This window comes from Rattus norvegicus, chromosome 4 (genome assembly GCF_036323735.1).
Source record: "Rattus norvegicus strain BN/NHsdMcwi chromosome 4, GRCr8, whole genome shotgun sequence".
Classification (NCBI taxonomy): domain Eukaryota; kingdom Metazoa; phylum Chordata; class Mammalia; order Rodentia; family Muridae; genus Rattus; species Rattus norvegicus.
Genome location: NC_086022.1, coordinates 26,463,588 through 26,484,223, shown reverse-complemented (window position 1 = coordinate 26,484,223; position 20,636 = coordinate 26,463,588). Strand labels below are relative to the sequence as shown.

The 20,636-nt window shown below is 37.5% G+C and overlaps 2 protein-coding genes across 4 annotated transcripts in view; one reads left to right on the top strand and one right to left on the bottom strand.

Moving 5' to 3' along the window:
• Abcb1a (ATP binding cassette subfamily B member 1A) overlaps positions 1–20,636 on the top strand; it is a 176,054-nt gene that overhangs the window by 4,233 nt on the left and 151,185 nt on the right. The window lies entirely within an intron of this gene.
• The window catches only part of Rundc3b (RUN domain containing 3B), a 136,904-nt gene that overhangs the window by 70,181 nt on the left and 46,087 nt on the right, over positions 1–20,636 (bottom strand). For 2 of the 3 annotated variants that reach the window (XM_006236003.5, NM_001047116.2), the window contains exons 3-4: positions 11,580–11,713; positions 1,570–1,655 (exon numbers count right to left, since the gene is read on the bottom strand). In XM_006236003.5, coding sequence (XP_006236065.1) covers positions 1,570–1,655; positions 11,580–11,713 — 220 coding nt within the window. Of the gene's footprint in view, positions 1–1,569; positions 1,656–11,579; positions 11,715–20,636 lie in introns of those variants that run through there. The other variant, XM_039108366.2, reaches the window with a different exon arrangement.

Here is a 20,636-nt window from a genome sequence, read left to right as displayed (position 1 = left end):
AAATGTTTCCCTTTGATTTTTTTAACTATTGTTCTGAAAACAATCTATTCAAAATTTATGCCTATCACACCCAATCATCTTAACTAAAACTTGAGAGACATTTCTGTGTTCACTTAGAAAAGATTAATTACAATTATATAAGAGATAATTATTATATAAGCTTAGTTTTAATTTAGACTTTTTAGAATTTATACTAGATTCTGATACTGTGCTGTAGTTTTGCTTTTTTTTTTTTTTACAAAGCATTTGTACCATCAATATTTCTTTTTATAATTAAGTTTGTCTCCCTGTGATGATAAAATTTCATTTTGTCAGGTTCATTTTAAAGATCTAAGAGTTTATCACGTTATCCATCTTTAGATATAGGCCAAGAGTATCAAGTTGCTAAAAATCTCAATAAATACATAGTATATTTATCTTATTAAAACACTTTCATAAATGTCTTTCTGATCAAATTTATTATCATAATAATTTTTTGTATCTGTCAGATTAAAAGTTTACTGTTTTATTTATTATTTACAGAGTTGAAAAATTCTGTACCAGTTAGCTGGCAAAAAGAATGTCATAACTCATGTCAAGGTTTTATTAAAATCTAGAGTGTTAGATCTATCAGGACATGGAAATCGAGGCTCCAGATTCATGAGGTCTTTATTCTTAATCCTCTTTCAAAGCTGATTTACAGCTGCCGTTTTCCCATCCTTTTCAGAAATCAGAATGAGGTAAATACGGAGAGTCTTTTAGAAGCATCAAGGCAGCCTTTCCATGAGAAGGGAAATGCTCTACAACTTGTTATGAATGGAGTGGCTGAAATGTGATATGGCAATTGAACAACTAAATTTGGTTTTTATATGAACCTATTTAATTTATCTTATATAGTGCCTTGTGCAATGGCACTATACAGTATAATGAGATTACTAAATGCTTTCATTCACAAGTACGTCCAACATAGAGGAAAGCAGTGCCATCAACAGCAGCAAATGCACGTCACCAAACAAGAACTAAATATTTAACGACTTGTGTAGCAGGAACCTTTTTACCACCAATTAAAAAGCAGTAAGGTCTTCATTTATACAGAGCAAACAGTAGGACATCCCTTAAATCTATGTAACCTTTAGAAGAGTAATATCTACAAAGTTCACTGAAAAGACAATAAAACCATTATTAATTCTGTACATGAATGAAAGAAATAAATGATCTACTTAAAGTCTTCTCAAGCAGAGAAATAAGCATTACGCTGGGGAAAGAGACCAGACATTTAAGAATGTCATATTTAGAACTTCCTTCAAATTTGTCAAAGGAAAGTGAATGGGGAGAAGAAAGCTCAAAGCACTGACCAATCGATACTCAGAATGGTTCGGTAAAAAGACATTCCAGGTGGCACCATGTGTGCCTTATACCAATCAGTTAGTCAAATGTATAGTCAGGTGACAAATTACACTTTTCTAAGAAGACAGCAGATTTATCTGAGCAGTAAGAAAAATAGATGATCAGAAAGTTGAGAACTTCAGACTACTACATCATTCTGATTTTCAAATCATAAGTATTAGAAAATTGAAAGGACTTTTAAACCTGGTTGTTTTGAAGTCTCTCAAAGCTGTAGAGATGTATTCAGACAAATGTTTTTCCATGAGTGCTACTCTGATCCAGGCTCTACCCTAAGAGGAACAAGAAAGGATCAAATAAGAATCTTAAAAATAATTTTCTATACACTGTCACATATCTGCATAATAACAGTAAGGAGTAAATAACCAAAATAAAGAATAGCCAGGAAGAACCACTAAGATAAAACAGAACACTGGGTTATATTAACACAACACTTGGGTTACATTAAACACATAGTTTGTCTTTCAGCAGATGACAATATATCAAATTACAGCTACATCCTCAAGCCCAGCTTAGAGATGTATTTTGAATCATATAGTACATGTATATAAAATTCCACTTTAATATCCAAAGGCAACATGCTAGTTAAAATGAGTCCCCTTATAAAACACATAAAACCTAATCTTACAGTGCTCACTTCAACAGTACTTGGTTGAAAAGATATTCTACTCATACCCCAAGAGGAAGTTTTTATACTGACAGTAAATTATGATCAATCATAAACCCAAGTCATGAGTTACTGAATTTGGAGCTTCTTCCCCCAAATGTAAAACATGCTACCAAAGATTTAAAAGTAGAAAACAAGAAGAGGAGGCCAGGGACTGAGGATGGAGCTCAGTGATACAGCACTGACTTAGGATAATCCAGGTTCTGGTTTTACCACCCCCACCCCACACCCCACACCCCACCAAAAATACCCTCAACTCAGATGTCAGCATATTTCAGCACAGAATCACAGACAAGCAACTCTGATGTGTGAATCATTAAACAGTACTAGAAAGTATCAACACCTTTTAGTAGTAGACCTTAGCTAGTCTTTCTGAATAATCCAAAATAGTCCCTATAATTCCCCATAGAGAGAGAGAGTGTGTGTGTGTGTGTGTGTGTGTGTGCCCGTGCATGTGTGTGTGTGTGTGTGTGTGTGTGTGTGTGTGTGTATGTGTGTGTTTGCACTTGCTTATGTGGAGGTCAGAAGTCAATATTTTTTTTTGAGACAAGGCCTCTCATTCAACCCAGAATTCTTTGGTTACTTTGGTTACACTGACTGGACAGCAAGCCCCTCAGATCCACCTGTCTCTTATCTCGTTTCCCACACCTCTGACCTGGAGTCATAGACCAGAGTTTTATGTGGGTGCTGGAGATTTGAATTCAGGTCATCAAGCCTGTGAAGAAAGCAGTTCACTTCACTGGCTACCTCCCCAGCCCTTTTTACAGCCTGTATGGACTGAAAGAATGCAAGGAATAATATCTGTGGAAAGAATATAAAATTACATTTACTTTCATTTCTACCTAGTTCTTCCCAATTCACCAGCAAAATTCATGCAACTGAATAACACAGAAAACCAAAGCATTGGAATGGCAGTGGGAATAAAGGTGCCTAATCAATACACTGGGCTTGAACAAAAGCAAGGAAATGTCCACAGATCCAACAGTTTCAGGTAGTGATATAAACAACCAGGCAGGAACAGCAATGCTGCAGGGAAGAAAATGAACAGGGATGAGCTGCAAGCCAATCTTCCCACTGTGCTGGCTTCAGGCTTGCTCTGCACTCAGCCCACTGGGTCCTTTGGAGTAAGCCTGGAGGAACCCACAGGAGGTGGAGCTGTTGGAAGCAGAGGAAGAAGAAACGCAAGCTGCCAGCTGCCCCACAGGCCCAGAAATTTCACTACAAATTGAATTTGACACATCAACTAGAAGTGGTTTGCAACTAGTAGTGGGTTGTAAAATCACAAGGTTACACTGTCACAGGCACAGAAGCAAAGGAAGACATTTTCCAGAGAAATCTAGGCACAGGAGACTGTGTGCTGAGGCTAGATAAGAGATCTGGGGAAAGTCCTGCTTCCGGATTTTTAATTCCAATCCACACAGAGCTGGGCTGCACTTAGTTTCCTGTCCTTGCATGTGTGGAACTCTGTTGTGGTAACAAATTGTGCTAATTTATTTTCTTTCAATAAAAGAACTTTTACTAGGATAGAAAAACAAACAAGACTTAAGAAGATTGTTGGCCACCACAATATAGAAAACCTGAAGCAGTGTTAAGGAATTTATACTTTATTACTTGGCGATGGTGAATCATTGAGATTTAAAAGAGTCATGAACATTGACAATAGTTTTAAGAACATAATTATTATGCTCTAGACTCTATGCAAAGACTTTTGTGTATATTAAAATAGCTCTCATAAGAATTTGATGAGTTACTTGACTATCCCGACTTGACTATAAGATGAAATAAAACAATATGCTATTAGTATCGGAAAAATAATTTCATCATCAAACAAACTGATCTATCAATTCTTCTTTCTTGTCCCAAAATGAGATATCATCACTTAAGAGAGAAAAAAGATATCACACAGTGTACTGGCTGGTTGTGTGTCAAGTGGACACAAGCTGAAGTTATCACAGAGAAAGGAGTCTCAGTTGAGGAAATGCCTCCATGAGACCAAACTGTAAGGCATTTTCTCAACTGTGATCAGTGGAGGAGAACCCAGCCCACTGTAGCAGGACTGGTGGTCCTGGGTTCTATAAGGAAGCAAGCTGAGCAAGCCAGGGGAAGCAAGCCAGTTAAGATACATCCCTCCATGGCCTCTGCATCAGCTCCTGCTTCCTGACCTGCTTGAGTTCCAGTCCTGACTTCCTTTGGTGATAAACAGCAATGTGAAAGTGCTTTTCTCCCCAACTTGCTTCTTGGTCATGATGCTTTGTGAAGGAATAGAAACCCTGACTAACACCTAGGAAGCGCAAGGCCCTGGGTTCGGTCCCCAGCGCCGAAAAAAAGAACCAAAAAAAAAAAAAAAAAAAAAAAAAAAACCCTGACTAAGACACACAGTAAATATATATGCCTCATTACATTTGACAAAAGACTGTCACCTACGGACTACAAAACAGTCTTTAAATTTTCTACAAATTTCCAACAAATTAAAAATGGATGTACTAGTAGGAGTATGTTTTAGTTATAATTCAGCTTAATTATTAGGCTATTCAGATGTTATTTGTTTGTTTCAGATTGGGTGAGTGTTGTTTTTCAAAGAATTTTCCCACTTCCATCATTTTTGCAACTTTATCAGTGTGAAGTTAATAATACCTTAACAGAATATTTACTGTCTACAGCATTGGTTCTCAGCCTTCCTAATGCTTCAACCCTTTAATACACCATAACAGTTTCTCATGTTATGGTGACTCCCAACCTTAAAATCATTTCACTGCTACTTTATGTATGTAATTTTGCTACAGTCAGGAATCATAATGTAACTATGGGATAGGAAGGGGTTGAGAACCTGTGAGCTACAGATTATATAGGTGTTGTCTTCATTCCTGATAATTTATAATCTGTTTTACTTCTTGAAGAGATGTACTGAAATCTATTAATTATACCAATAATCAAAAAATGGCCCACAGCTTTTAGTATGGAATTCTAGAATAAATTTGCTTTACTGTAATTGAAGTATTGGTCTTTATTCTTTCTTTCCTTCTATTTACAGTTACTACTTAAGTAGTGGCTTGTTACATGAATTCTTTGACAACTAATTTCTATCACTTATTGTTATTCAAACATACAGAAAAGCTTGCATAAGTGTATTTCTTTAAAGCAAGTTTTTTATATATTACATTTCATTGTCATTTTTCAAATATACTTCAATTTTGATTATGATTTCCTCTTTCACTTAAGAGATACTTAGAGGCCCTTCAAAATGTCCCCCCATTAAAGGATCTTGCTGTTCTGTCATTGAGTCCAGCTTACTTCCACTGTGGACCTTACATGATCCTTTGGAGGTCACTGAGATCAATTATGATTCTGCAAACAGTCAGTGTTTGTATAAGTCTAGCTCTTTTTTTTCTTTTATTGGATTTTTTTATTTACATTTCAAATGTTATTCCCTTTCCCAGTTTCCTGGTCATAAGTCCCCAACCCATCTCCCTCCCCTTCTTCTATAAGGTTATTCCCTTCCCCATCCATCCCCCACTTCCCGCCATGACATCCCCTATACAACCCCTTGGCAGAACAAAGGGCCTCTCCTCCCATTGGTGTCCAAGAAGGCCATCCTCTGCTACATATGCAGTTGGAGCCCAGGGTCAGTCCATGTTTAGTCTTTGGGTAGTGTTTAGTCCCTGGGAGCTCTGGTTGGTTGGCAGTGTTGCTGTTTTGTAAATGTCCAGTTTCCTAAACCTCCTCTTTGCTCCTAATTTTAACCCACTGTAATTACTTAAGAGTTTATTGCATTTACCATCTATAGTTCTGTTTCTTTTGTAGGTTTTCTTGGTATCAGTCAATTTTTCTTTTTGGGGATTATGAGATTTGAGACAGTTTTTCCATGTACCCCAAACTGGCCTTGAACTTGGGACCCTCTTTCTTCAGCTTCCTGAGTGCTGAGATTACAGGCATGTACCGCCACACCTACCTTGATGTTCTTTCTTGATACGCTTGATTTGACTGAATAACGGATATTGTTAACAATAACTCACAGCACTAGGATGCTTCCTCTGTCCACGGCTGTTTCTTTCTTCTTGGAGACATGTTGAAGAGCACCACTTTAGGACTTTAATTTTTGTTGATCATTCTGAACTGTCTTTATCCTCAGTATGAAAACGTTCTGGCCTCAAATGAAAGTCTGGAGTGTTTACGGAACATCCTACCTAGTTTTTCCAGAACTTTAACCTGTTATTTCTAAAGAATAAAATGAAAACATTTAGTCTGCTCTTTTATCTGCTGCTTAATCCTAACTCGCAGACTAAGTGCTCCCCCTTCCCCAGAATTCATTCCATTCCCTCATATCCCCTCCACCCATCCCCTCCTCACTTCTGACATGCAGGGCTGATGAGTAAGCATGTTGTTCTGTGGCTCTACATCTCTTTTTCCTTGTAGCTGCAAGGTAGGACTGTGGATCCACTAGTATATGTCCACTGGGGTGAAGGTCAGGCCAGGCTAGATAATATGGTATAAAGCTTGCTCACCCCCAAATCCATTACCACCCTCCAAAAGGGGTCTGTAACGTTCGTGATGGCTATCTCTCCCAATATAGCACCTCATGGGATATGAAGGAAAGCCTCTTTCGCTTTAGGCCCCACCATCCTGTCTACAGTCTATGCTCTGTCTCTTCCAGCACTTTGTGATTTCATGACTGCATGACGGGCCCTGTGGTCACGAAGCTCTCTCTTTATATAAGGCACATTCTTAAGAGCAATTCGTATTGAAGTGCATGTTCATTGTCTTCTGGGCTATTTTCTGCATTCTGAGGACCAGCCAGTTGCATACTTACTATTCCAGTCTTTATTAAATGGGTTTACAATACTTGTTTTATTCATGGTTCCTATTTTATATTTGAAAACTAGAAAGTTAATTTTCGGGGTTGGGGATTTAGCTCAGTGGTAGAGCGCTTGCCTAGGAAGCACAAGGCCCTGGGTTCGGTCCCCAGTTCCGAAAAAAAAGAACCAAAAAAAAAAAAAACCAAGAAAGTTAATTTTCCATTTCTAGGTTTTCAAATACTTTGTTACCAAGCTAAACATTTATAGATCCATCCATCCATGTGACTTCTCTTGACCAATTTCTTATATAAAACTAATCAATAGAAAGAGATTAGAGGTGGAGATCTCCTGGTCTTCAGTCCTGCTACCATGAACATGTCACTGATCCAGGACCAATATAAATGATCTATCAAATAATCCTTCATAGTGACTTCAAAACTATAGCACTTTGTTTTCCTTCTCCATGATTCTATATTTCTGCCTTAAAATTTGTTTTATTTACTGGAATTTGGGGATTTCATCATCCAGTAAAAAAAAAAAAAAAAAGCTAGTCCAGATTCAGGAAGCATTTCAAGTACAAAATTACTGGCTTCTAAAAATGACTTAACCTGTGCAATAAATTCTGAAAATTTGTGAATATTTTCATTCAACTGTTGTGAGAGACTTATTTATACTAAACATTATCTCTCTGGGTGCAGCCATTACAGACAGCATCCTACTGTGATGGAGAAAGAAAGGCAATAAGCTCTACATGTATACAACTAGGCAGGGAAATAAATTTTATTATGGAAATTTGTATTAGTTTTCTATTGCTATGCAGTATATTGTAATTTTAGAGGCTTAAGAATATGCTGAGTCAGCACCTTTACTATTTAGAAATCTGGATGGGCAACAGCAGGATCTTTCTCTTCAGGGTCACACAAAATGCAGACAGTCAAGTTATGCTCTCGCAGGTTGGCAACTGGTGCACCCCTCCTGGTTATAGGCAGTGTTCACTTTTAGCTTGCAGAGGCTATAAGCATTTCCACGTTCTGGTTCTCAGTTTTATTCCAGACATTGGGGGAACCTCATCTCTCACAAGAGTTACATTTCTGAGATTTTTATTTACCACCAGATGGGCAAATCCTGTTTTTGTAAAATCCCTGGTTAAAGGCCAATTGCCTTTGCTATTTATTACATTTTCAAAGCTATTCATTTTGGCTTCAAGCTAAAACTATGAAGAATGTGAAGAAGTAATGCTCTATTTCGAGAGATGTCTAACATTGATATTTAATATTTAGAAGACTACAGAATATATACCTTAACAAATTAAAAGAAGGGCCTTGGCAATACCAGTGTTATTATTTCCTCTACCGAATGAAAACCTGAGACTCATGGAGAATTCTTTTCCCTCACATACATGCATTTAGCTGACTGATTGAATCCCATGAGGTTTTTCAACTAGGATATCATCGTGAGACTTGGAGGAAAGTAACTCTGGAAAACTGATGTGTTCGGAAGGTTTTGGTTATCATCATAGATCTTGTTTATGAAAATGACTGACTCTAAAATACATTCTTCTCATAGCAAAGTGAGAAGCCCAGGACCTAAATGCAGGTCCTTCTCGTGATACTATAGCTTCCAGTTCTGAGTTTCCAAGGGTTTTCTGTGTGCGAATGTTGTGCCTCTGCATTTCTAATCTGTTTCTTGTGCATTTTCTTAGGTTTGTTTGGCCCTCTTCCAAACTGCTCATTTTGTTTGGTCTTATTTTATTTTATTATTATTCCTTAGATGCCTGCTTGTTTTCTAACTGCAGAGAGAAAGGGCGTGGATCCAGATGGGAGGGGATGAAGTGAGGAACTGGGAGGACTAGGGGTGGGAAAAACTATAATCAGAATATGAGGAAATCTATTTACAATGACAACGAGGGTGTGTAGAAAGCAGGCGTTAGTATTTTAGTAAAGCTATCAGATTGCAATCCCACGCAGGCAGCAAAAACACCCAACGAAGATGAAAAAAAAATGTGTGCCACAATTTTTTGCTTGTATAGATTTGTTTCTTCAAAAAATACAACTAATCTTTTAACCTAAAGAAATGAGATATCATTCCCAAGTCATAAGGAAAGCAAGGAAACAAAGCTGATATAAACTCAACCAAGGCATAGTTTCAGTTTTAAAATTGTAAAATAATGAACTAAGTCATGACTAGATCTTCAAACTATAAATCTTTATCTTTCTACTTATGGCAGCCCAATAAAACATAAAACACTTTCTAAATTAAGGCTAACATACCTTATGTCTGCATCTTAGGTCATTTAAAAAGGCTTTTTATCTTTTTTTTTTTTTTACAAATTTAAAAAATTATTGAGGTTCCTAAGAGAGCTTTTAAGTAGACTATACCTATTAATATTTACTGTACCTAACATGCTAACTCAGTAAATGGGGAAAATTCGATGACTCAATGGGTAAGAGCACTTGTCTTGCAAGCATGAATGTAAACCACATAAAATCCATCATGCTTGCATAAGCCTGTAATGCTAGCATTCCAGGGGGCGGGGGGGTATAGTCAGTCAGGTCAGAGATTCTCTAACTTGTCAACCAGCCAGCTTAGCCAAACAATAACCTTCCAGTTTAGGCAATATGGTAAAGAATGATAAAAGAAGACACACAATGGGCACGCAAATGGGCAGATCTGTACATTTGAATGCAGCATGTGTCACACACTGACAGACACAGACACAGACACACACACACACACACACACACCCCTTCATCACATGATAATTTTAAAAAGTTAGATGTAATATGGATAGGTAACTAAAACAATGAACTTTTAATATATTTTTGCATTAAATTTATAGGCTTAACTTAAACTTTGAATTAATCATATATTCATGCCTGTTTTTGTAAGCCTATGAATTGGACATTTAGAAAATATAAGTTAGGCAGGTCTATCAAATACTAAATTCTACAAATCAGTTTTAAAATGTATTTCCTGATTATATCGAAGCTATCAGAAAAGCTGTTATGAAGCTTAATGCAGTGAATGCAAGTTTTCCAAAAGTTTAACTTTTGCTTAAAAGCTTGACCACTAGCAAGAAATTTTGTCAGTTGTTTCACCATGCATATTCTTCAGGAAAAAAGGCTATTTCTTGCAAGAAAGTGTCTGCCAAATGTCTAAATCTGAAAAAGAAATATATATATATATATATATATATATATATATATATATATTTGTGTGTGTGTGTGTGTGTGTGTGTGTTCATGTGCACCTGTGTGTGAGTGCCTGTGGAAGCCAAAGGACAATCACGCATGTTATTCCTTAAGAGCTGTTTACATTGATTTTTGAGACAAGGTTTCTCACAGGGCTGACCAGTCAACCCCAAGGATGTACTTGCCTCAGCCTCTGCAGAGCAGAGAATCCAGGCATATACTGCTATGCTTGGCTTTAGGTAGATTCTGAGAACCAAGCTCAGGTCCTCAGGCTTATGTGGTAAGCCCTTAATGAAGACACACCCCCACCTCCCTCCCCTGTCTCTCTCTCTCTCTCTCTCTCTCTCTCTCTCTCTCTCTCTCTCTCTCTCTGTGTCTCTGCCTGTGTTCTCTCTCTCTCTCTCTCTCTCTCTGTGTGTCTCTGCCTGTGTTCTCTCTCTCTCTCTCTCTCTCTCTCTCTCTCTCTCTGTGTGTGTCTCTGCCTGTGTTCTCTCTCTCTCTCTCTCTCTCTCTCTCTCTCTCTGTGTGTGTGTCTCTGCCTGTGTTCTCTCTCTCTCTCTCTCTCTCCAGCTCCCAAATTACATCTGTAACTTTCTTTGCAATAAAAATAGTAGCACATAAAAAAGTGCCTAGGTCACCTCCCTCCTGATACAGACAATTATACAAGTGTCTTTCCATAGCACTCCAGTATGCTACAGAAGTGTTTTCTGATACAACTTACTATAAAATCTAGACTGGCTGGAACTCACAAGTCTCCCAAGCTGGCCTCAAAGCCTCTGTCCTCCCTCTTGCCCCAGCCTCCCTAGCATGAGAATGCAGGAATGGACAATCTTGCCCAGTCATTTTGTACATTTTCATACCTGATTGCCTAGTCAATACCCAGTCAGAGATTAAATTGACTAGATGAAAATGCCTTTAGTAAACTGCCTTTTCAAAACGAACTACACTATAGGAAAGTACTCAGTGGCTACCTGTGTCACTTGATGCCACTGCCTTCATTTGTGCCAGTTGAGTCACCGTTGTTTGTGCATGAGCAGTGTAAATGTTAGCACAGTGAAAGACAGGAACACAGTGTTGGTTTGGAGGTTACAGACCCTCAAAGAAAGACCCTCAAAAATCCCCAAGATTCCTGGACTTCGTGCTGTGGACCAGGCTGGCCTTGAAGTCAGAGATTCACCTGCCTCTGCCCTTGAGTACCGGGATTACACATGTGAACTATCATGCCCAGCTTGAACAGGATATATTTTAAAGTGCTTCTTAAGAGGAAGACTGTAGTGAGTAGGTTCATATCTTTCTGCTATTCAAGATGTAACAGTGAGCATTCACCAAACAGTATTAGAAAATAAGTACATAAAATGAAATAAAAATAAAGGACAAAAAACCTCTAAGGGATGTCAACAACTTGGGTAATGTGCAAATTCCACCACCACCATCACCAACAACAATACCACGACAAAACTTGTTTTAAATAGAGTTCAAATAATTTCAGTTCAGGCAAACTAGTTTCTAATTAGATTAGACATACTTCCTATTATCAAGTCTTACCTTAGCTCTGGAGGAACTGACATTTTCCATATTTTCAATACTACAGATACAGTTTTGTGAAACTTTCCGGCAAGCCACTCTGATGTAGTCCCAGAAGCTACGAGGACTTTCATAGCCAAACCAGGTTACTTGACCTTCAGGAGATAAATTGTAGTACAGGATAAGTAAAACTAGTCTAGAAAATTCAAAACAGTAAATTCTGAACAACAAATGGTCATGCAGTGCACTAGTAAGGAAAGGGCAACGATCAAGATATTGAAAATTCCCACATTTAGACCCATTCTAAATTTACTGGTGTTACTTTAAAATATCAACACTGACAATGTTGTCATACAGTCGTTCTGTAATTCTAAATTGTAGTTATGCGCATGAAATGAAAAGAAACTGCACACAAAAAATATCTTATTGTCTAAGGTTTTTCACTAGAGCACAGGAAGCGTTCCCCGCACTTCCTGGACACCCGGTAGCACTGTTGTTGCTGTTGGAATTTACACACTAACTTTACAGACTTGACATCCCTTAGAGGTTTTTTGTCTTTTATCTTTATCTCATTGTATGTATTTATTTTCTAATACTGTTTGTTGAATGATCACTGTTGCATCTTGAGTAGCAGGAAAATTATGAACCTACTTACTACAATCTTCCTTTTAAGGTACACTTTAAAATATATCCTGTTCAAGCTGGACACTCATTTATGTGTCACTAGGTGGATTCTAAAGCCTTTCTACTGAAAATGGAAAATACATTAAAACAAATCTTTCATTCCCCTCTGTAAGGTTATATTTTAAATCTTGAGACAATTGGCGGTTGACCCTATAAGCAGATAAAATCAATTTCCATTCACTGCATATTTCCTTCCCAACCTCTACCTACAGAACCCTCCTCTGTCATTCATCTGCTGTCATTTAGTCACTAGCGTGTGAAAACCCAGGTATATATCTTTATGCTAGTCTTATTTCCTTCATTTATTTGCTCATTTTCATTTATCCATGTCCCCTTATGTTTTCTCTTTTATTGAAACTTTTTTTTCTCATATAATATATCCTGATTAGGATTTTCCCTCGCTCTACTCTTGGTTCCTCTCCAACTTCCCTCCCATTGGGATCCACCCCTTTCTGTCTGTCATTAGAAAACAAACAAGTTTCTAAGGAATAATAGCAAAATAAAAATAGTAAAACCAAAACTAACATATTGAAATAGGACTAAACAAACAAATGGAAGGAGAGGAGCTCAATAGACGGGACAAGAAACAGAACCCACTCATTCACGTACTTAGGAATTTCATAAAAACACTAAACCGGAAGCTGTAAAATATACACAGAGGACCTTGTGCACATCCATGCAGGCCCTGTGCATGGTGCCCCAGTCTCTGTGAGCTCATATGTGCTTTGACTGTTTTAATGGAACTTGTTTCTTAATGTCCTCCCTCCCCTCTGGCTCATACACACTTTCTACCTTCTTTCCTACACGGTTCCCTAAGCCTTGAGTGACAAGACTGATGGGATACATCCCATTTAGGGCTGAGTATTCCAAAGTTCTCTCATTCTCTGCACAATGTCTGGCTGTGGTCTCTGTTCTTGTTCCTATCAGCTGCAGGAGGAAGCCTCTCCAATGATGGCTGAGCACGTACTGATCTATCTAGCCTCAGCTTTTACATTTGGATAATTACATGTCTGTGAATAAAAAGGCATTTCTCTTGGTGGATCTTATGTCACTATTAATAATTATATGTACTGCTCTGAGTAGCAGATACATAGGAGTCTCGCATGCTCAATGTTTTTAAATGTATGTTCATTTTAAACTTTTAGTTGAAATATAATTACGTTACTTCTCCACTTTGCTTTTTCCCTCCAACTCCTTCTATACCTCCATTCCTCAAATTGAGAGCTTCCTTTTCTTTTATTATTTTACACTCACAAACATATATGCATAATATAAATACAACTCATTGAATCTGTTTAGTATTGTTTGTGTGCATATGATTAAATTTACTTAGCATTTTTCAGTGGTATATGAGAAGAAGCCTCATACTTCAGTTGTCTGGGAAGATTAATCTTACCCAGGAAAGTTGTTTAATCTTCCTATCAACCATTAGCTTTCACTTTTTAAATACACACCTCTTTATTTGAATCTAGGTATTTGTCTGAGCTTTTCCCTTCCATAGCGATGATTCTCTCTAGATGTTTTGTTATAAATTTCTATTTGAAGTTCAATGTCTAAGATATATGAATAACTCTCAACCATGGCTACCAAATTGGTCAGTTTAAAAAATAAATTCCTTTCTGGCTAGAAAATCCACACAGTTTCTTGGACTTTATCTTCAAATAGTATTATATAGTACTTACAACATTAGAAATAATAATTCAACTGTTCACTGAGAGTTCTAATAATTATAACAGCATAGTATGTACAACTAATAAAGCCAGGATCAAAGAAAGGAAACTTTTTTGCTGTTTGTGGTGGTGGTGGTGTTTTGACACAGGGTTTCTCTGTATAATAGCTCTATCTGTCCTGGGCTTGCTTTGTAGACCAGGGTGGTCCTGAACTCACAAGATCTTGATTTTAAAACTAAGTGTAAGATACGTGTATCTTCTTTACTTAGAAAAACAAAACTGAAAGTTTTTCACAACTCATGCTATGTATCAGGAAAGATTGTTAGCTGATATAGTCCTCCCAGTAAGTCAATTCCATGTTCCCATGAAGCTCAGGACAGAAGATATCACCAGCATAATGGAGATGAGCCTTCACCTGAGACCTTAGGAAATTCTTTTCTAAAAGCTTTATTAGAAACTACAGTACATAGGTACTTTTACAAAGTACCATTAAGTTCATAATTCTACACTGAATAGTCCAAATAAGAAAGTGCATATAATCTTGAAAAAGCAAACACTAATTTTGTCTGGTACATAAAACTAACCCAACTAAGATGAATGTAAGCCATCGTCCTCCAGCGAGAAAACTAGGCTGGTTGAACGTGGCCGTCTGCTGTGGAGGCTGGGGCAACGGTTCCCTCTTACTTTCATCTTCACTCTTTCCAATCCAGCATCTTACAGTCTCTAAAATGAGCAGGAGCCTAGATGAATTTGCTCACTTTTAATCTCAAGATTTGTAGAATTGATTAAGAAAATTTATGTTCGAACAATCTGGCTCAAAAACTTTTAACCTTAAAATATACATTTTTCGGTTCAACATTTCTTCAAATTATAAACAAGTATGTTTTGAAAGAACAGTATTCTATTTCTGCCTCAACATGCTGCAGTTTATATGTTTTCTTCCTGAGCATTGGAAACAGTATTGCAGGACCACCACATCCATCAGTTTACTGACTGAACTGACTGAACTCCTACTCCACGGAACAGATTTTATTTGCTATAGCTTCCAATTTTTTAAAACATTTTCCTCCCAGATGAACTTTTTAAAAGCAATCTTCCAGTTTTTGAGATTATAATGCGGTTACATTATTTTCCCTGTCCCTTTCCTCCCTCCAAGCCTTGCCACATGGCCACCTTCACTGCTGTCTTTCAAATTAACCTGTTCAGCCCATATAGTATTTAAGCAGACACTTTGGAAAGTATTATAAATTTTGGCCAAAATGTTTAAAAAGTTCTAGTATAGTTCTACAGGAAAACTCCAAGGCCAAATTTCTTAAATCATACTCAAAACAAAAGACATTTCCTTCTCTTATGAGCAAACACTGAAAACCCCCCATAGGACACTGTCTGACAGCATTCCAGTTAGATCCTTTATTAAAGCACACAACAAGCACACAATAATGTTTCGTGAAAAATCAAAGGAAGGCTTATGGAGTGGTGCCACATCTATCTTACCTCAGATTATAACAACTTAACAAATATTAAAATTGGAAACATTTGAGAGAATCTACTACATCAAACTACAGCTATACACTGTTCCAACGTTAAAAGACAAATAAAGAATAGAAAGCTCGCTCTCAAAATCATGTCAATTAGTAATGTTTAAGCCATTCTTATATTACCTCTAGCCTGAAAAAAAACCCATTACATTGCTTATTATTTGCAGAACCAAAACGTTACTAAGGTAATAACAATTTTCATGAGTATATTTAATGGTATATTAAAGGAAATTAATCTATAACATAACTAGACTTATGCCAAAAGCTTAATCAATCTATCATATAAAGTGATGAACTTCCTGAATCTATTTAAGATTCGGTTTATGACACTGTTAGTACACTAGATATTATTCTCGCACTGTTACTATTTTCATTTCACTACAAGAAGTCATGGGGAAAGGGTTGATTTAAAATATATATATTTACTTGAAGATATTAAGTGTTTTAATCATAATTAACTACCTTATTCTAGCCAGAGTAAAAGTGACCAGAAGCATACAGACCAAACAAGAATTGATTGGATTCCATGTTATCCATAGACAAGTTTTAACAATGTTTTGACTTTAAGAATGGAAAAAAGAGGGGTTCAGAGACTGCCACAACCAAGCATTTATTTTCTTTTAGCCTCATGGGTCTGACCAATGGAGGAGAATCAGTTAGTTTGTTTTCCTGTTGGTTTTGAATTCTCACTGATAGCCCCAGAAAGAAGGGGTAGGGAGAACCTAAGGAAACTCACTGTATCTGGGACTTTCTCACATAATATTAAAATCTTTAGTATATCTGTTCTTCTCCTATAAATAATGGAAAAAAAGTATTGCCACAGTCTTTGTGTGTGTGTGTGTGTGTGTGTGTGTGTGTGTACGTGCATATATCATATGTGTGTGAAAGACGTTCCATTAGAGCCATCCATCACCTTTGACTTTTATTATCATTCTGTTTTCTCTTCTGCATAGATCCCTACACCTTGAGAGGAGGGGTAGATGAAGACATCTCAATTAGAACTGGTTATTCCAAAGCCTCTCACTCTCACCATATTGTCCAATTGTGGTTCTCTATGTTAACTCCTAGCTACTGAAAATAGAAGCTTCTCTGATGAGGGTTAAACAAGGGTCTATGGATAGAACTGTATTGTATTAGGAATCATTTTACTGACAAACTCCTTTGGCAAAATAACGGGTTTCTTTTATTGCCATAGCCTATCTAGTCTCAGGTTTCTTGACCTCATTAGCAGTAACAATCCATCTCGTGGAGTAAGCCTTAAATCCATTCAAAGAGAGGTGGGTTACTTCCATAACGTCCGTGCCACTATTGCACCGGTATACTCTGTAAGCAGTGTCCTGTTAAAGGACATATGGATTATATGCAGCTTCTATGGATGACTACATTTCTCCTCTCATAGTATGCAGAGTACCTAGGAGCACTATGAACATTAGCAGGAGTGAGGCTTCCAGCTGAGACACAGCTGGACTTCTCTGTGCTTGATTACACAAATAGGTAATAGCAGTAGGATCTTAACACTGCTGTGAAGAGCAACTGGTAGCTTGGCAATAGCCGAGGCTTCCTTGTTGGCATTAAGATGTCTAGTTGAGGACACTAATTCCCCTATTACATGCTGACTTCATTTAGATGCATTTCATACATGTACATATTTTAGGAAGCTACTACAGGGGTAGGTGTCTACTTTTTCAAATAACCTTTAGTGTTAGTAATCCCTCCCCATATCCCTCCTTTACCATGCTCTCCCCCTCTTACTCTGTATTTAATCTTACAATTATAGTGCCCCCCTTCTCTCCATAAGACTATGTTCTATTTTCCCCTTCCTTCCCTAGATCCCTTACTAATTACATGGTTTGTGGTTATTCAGATTCTTGTACATATATGGGAAGCTTAAAAGTTAACGTCACCATATAAGACGAAACATACAATATCTGTCTTTTGGGTTTGTGTCAGCTCAATCAGCATAATTTGTTCTAGATCCAGCCATTTACCTGAGAATATTATACTTTTCCTAACAGCTGTATAATATCCCATTGTGTAAACATACCCCATTTTTATTACCTATTCATTTGTTGATGAATATATAGTCTATTTCTAATTTTTGGCTATTATAAAAAGTACAGCAATGATCATAGAGTAATAGATATCTTGGTAAAAAGGATAGAGTCCATTAGGTATATTCCAAGAAGTGGTAATTTGATCTTGAGGTAAATCAATCCCCAGCTTTCTGAGGTAGCATCACACTGATTTCCATAATGGCTGTGTAAGCTTGCATTCTCATCAACAATGACTGTTTCCCATCCTCTACACCTTCTCTAGCTTATACTCTCATTTGTTTTACTGATCACCACAACTCTGACTGAAATAAGATGAAATCCAAGTCGTTTTAGTTTGCATTTCCATGATTATTAAGGATGCTGAATATTTCTTTAACTGTTTCTCAAATCACTTGTTTTGGGTAAAATCTGTTTTCTTGGTGTTCAAGCTTTCTAATTCTTCACATATGTCAAATACTAACCACACACACACACACACACACACACACACACACACACACACACACACATATCATTGGTAATGGCCTTTTCATATCTTGTAGGTTGTTACTTTGTTTATGATGGTGTCCTTTGACATATAAAAGCTTTTCAGCTTTACGAAGTCCTATTTATTGATTGTTCATTTTAGTGCCTATGCTATCAGTGTCCTGTTCAAGAAGTCCTTTCCTGCATCAATGAGTTCAAGCTTAATCTTCACTTTCCCTATTAGATCCAGAATATCTGGTCTTATGTTGATCCATCTGGAGTCTTGCTCATCATGAAAAAAATATAGATAGTTTTGCATCCTTCCACATGCAACCATCCAGCTTGACCAGCACAATTTGTTGACGTTGGTGACTTTTCTCAAGTGTGTATTTTTTGGCTTATTAAAAAATCAAGTGTCTATAGGTTAGGTAGACTCCCATCTTGAGCTTCATTTTCATTGGTCAATATGTCTGTTTTTATGCCAATGGCATGCTACTTTATGACTATAGCTCTGTAGTGCAACCTGAAATCAGAGAAACTGTTACATCTCCTGGTGTCTTCTTCAATTTCTTTCTTCAGTGTCTTTGAATTTTTACTCTGCAAATATTTCACTTGCTTGGTTAGAGTTATTCCAAGACTATTTGTTGTTGCTGCTATTGTTAATGGTAATATTTCCCTGACTTCTTTCTCAATATGTTTGTCACAAGTGCGTGCATGTGTGTGTGGGAGGGGGTGTATGAAAACTACTTTTGTGTATCTTGTTATTTTGTTGAAAGGGTTTATCAATTGTAGAAGTCTCCTGGTAAAGCTTTTAAGAGCCTTTATGTATAAAAGCTTATCAACTGCAAATAAAGATACTTTGATTTCTTCATTTCCTATTTGTACCCCCTTGATTTTCTTCAGGTGTCTTACTATGCTAGCTAAGTCTATACCGAATAGGTATGGATAGAGTGAACATCATAATTTCAGTTGAAATGCTTTGAGTTTCTTGCTGTTTAAGTTGTTGTTGGCTGTGGGCTTGCTCTAAATTACCTTCATTATGCTGAGGTCCTTTGTATCCTTAGTCTGTTCAAGACTTTTATCAAAAAGGGGTGTTGGATTTTGTCAAAGGCTTTTCTGTGTCTAATGAGATGATCATGTGTGTTTTGTCTTTCAGCTTGTTTATATGATGGGTTACCTTTACTGATTCATGTATGTTAAACAATTCCTGCCATCTCTGGAGTAAAGCCAACTTGATCATGGTGGTTGATCTTTTGATGGCTTCTTGGATTCGGTTTCCAATATTTTATTGATTATTATTTGTTGTGGGGAATTTCTTTTCTGATCCTATTTGGTGTTCTATATGCTTCTTCTACCTTGAATGGCATTTGTTTCTTTGTTTGTTTGTTTGTTTGTTTGTGAGACAGAGTTTCTCTGTGTAGCCTTGGCTGTCGTAGAATTCCCTTGGTAGGCCAGCTTGGCCTTGCAGTCAAGAGACACAGCTGCCTCTGCCTCCTGGATACTGTGACTAGTGGCATGCACCACCATTGACCAGTATGATAGGCATCTTTGGATTTGAGCAATCTTACTCTGTAATTTTGTTAAAAGCATTTTCTGTGGCCTTTGACTTAGGTTTCTTCTTCCTCCTCCTCTATTTCTATTATTTGTTGGTTTGGTCTTATCATAATATCCAAGATTTCCTAGATGTTTTGTGCCTGGGTTTTCTATATCCATCATCTTTGACTGAGCTATGTCTGACTTGTCTTTAAGACCTAAAATTCTCTCTTCTATGTTTTTTTTTTTTTTTTTTTTTTTTTTTATTAACTTGAGTATTTCTTATATACATTTCGAGTGTTATTCCCTTTCCCGGTTTCCGGGCAAACATCCCCCTCCCCCCTCCCCTTCCTTATGGGTGTTCCCCTCCCAACCCTCCCCCCATTGCCGCCCTCCCCCCATAGACTAGTTCACTGTGGGTTCAGTCTTAGCAGGACCCAGGGCTTCCCCTTCCACTGGTGCTCTTACTAGGATATTCATTGCTACCTATGGGGTCAGAGTCCAGGGTCAGTCCATGTATAGTCTTTAGGTAGTGGCTTAGTCCCTGGAAGCTCTGGTTGCTTGGCATTGTTGTACTTTTGGGGTCTCGAGCCCCTTCAAGCTCTTCCAGTTCTTTCTCTGATTCCTTCAATAGGGGACCTATTCTCAGTTCAGTGGTTTGCTGCTGGCATTCGCCTCTATATTTGCTGTATTCTGGCTGTGTCTCTCAGGAGCGATCTACATCCGGCTCCTGTCGGTCTGCACTTCTTTGCTTCATCCATCTTGTCTAATTGGGTGGCTGTATATGTATGGGCCACATGTGGGGCAGGCTCTGAATGGGTGTTCCTTCAGTCTCTGTTTTAATCTTTGCCTCTCCCTTCCCTGCCAAGGGTATTCTTTTTCCTCATTTAAAGAAGGAGTGAAGCATTCACATTTTGATCATCTGTCTTGAGTTTCCTTTGTTCTAGGGATCTAGGGTAATTCAAGCATTTGGGCTAATAGCCACTTATCAATGAGTGCATACCATGTATGTCTTTCTGTGATTGGGTTAGCTCACTCAGGATGATATTTTCCAGTTCCAACCATTTGCCTACGAATTTCATAAACTCGTTGTTTTTGATAGCTGAGTAATATTCCATTGTGTAGATGTACCAC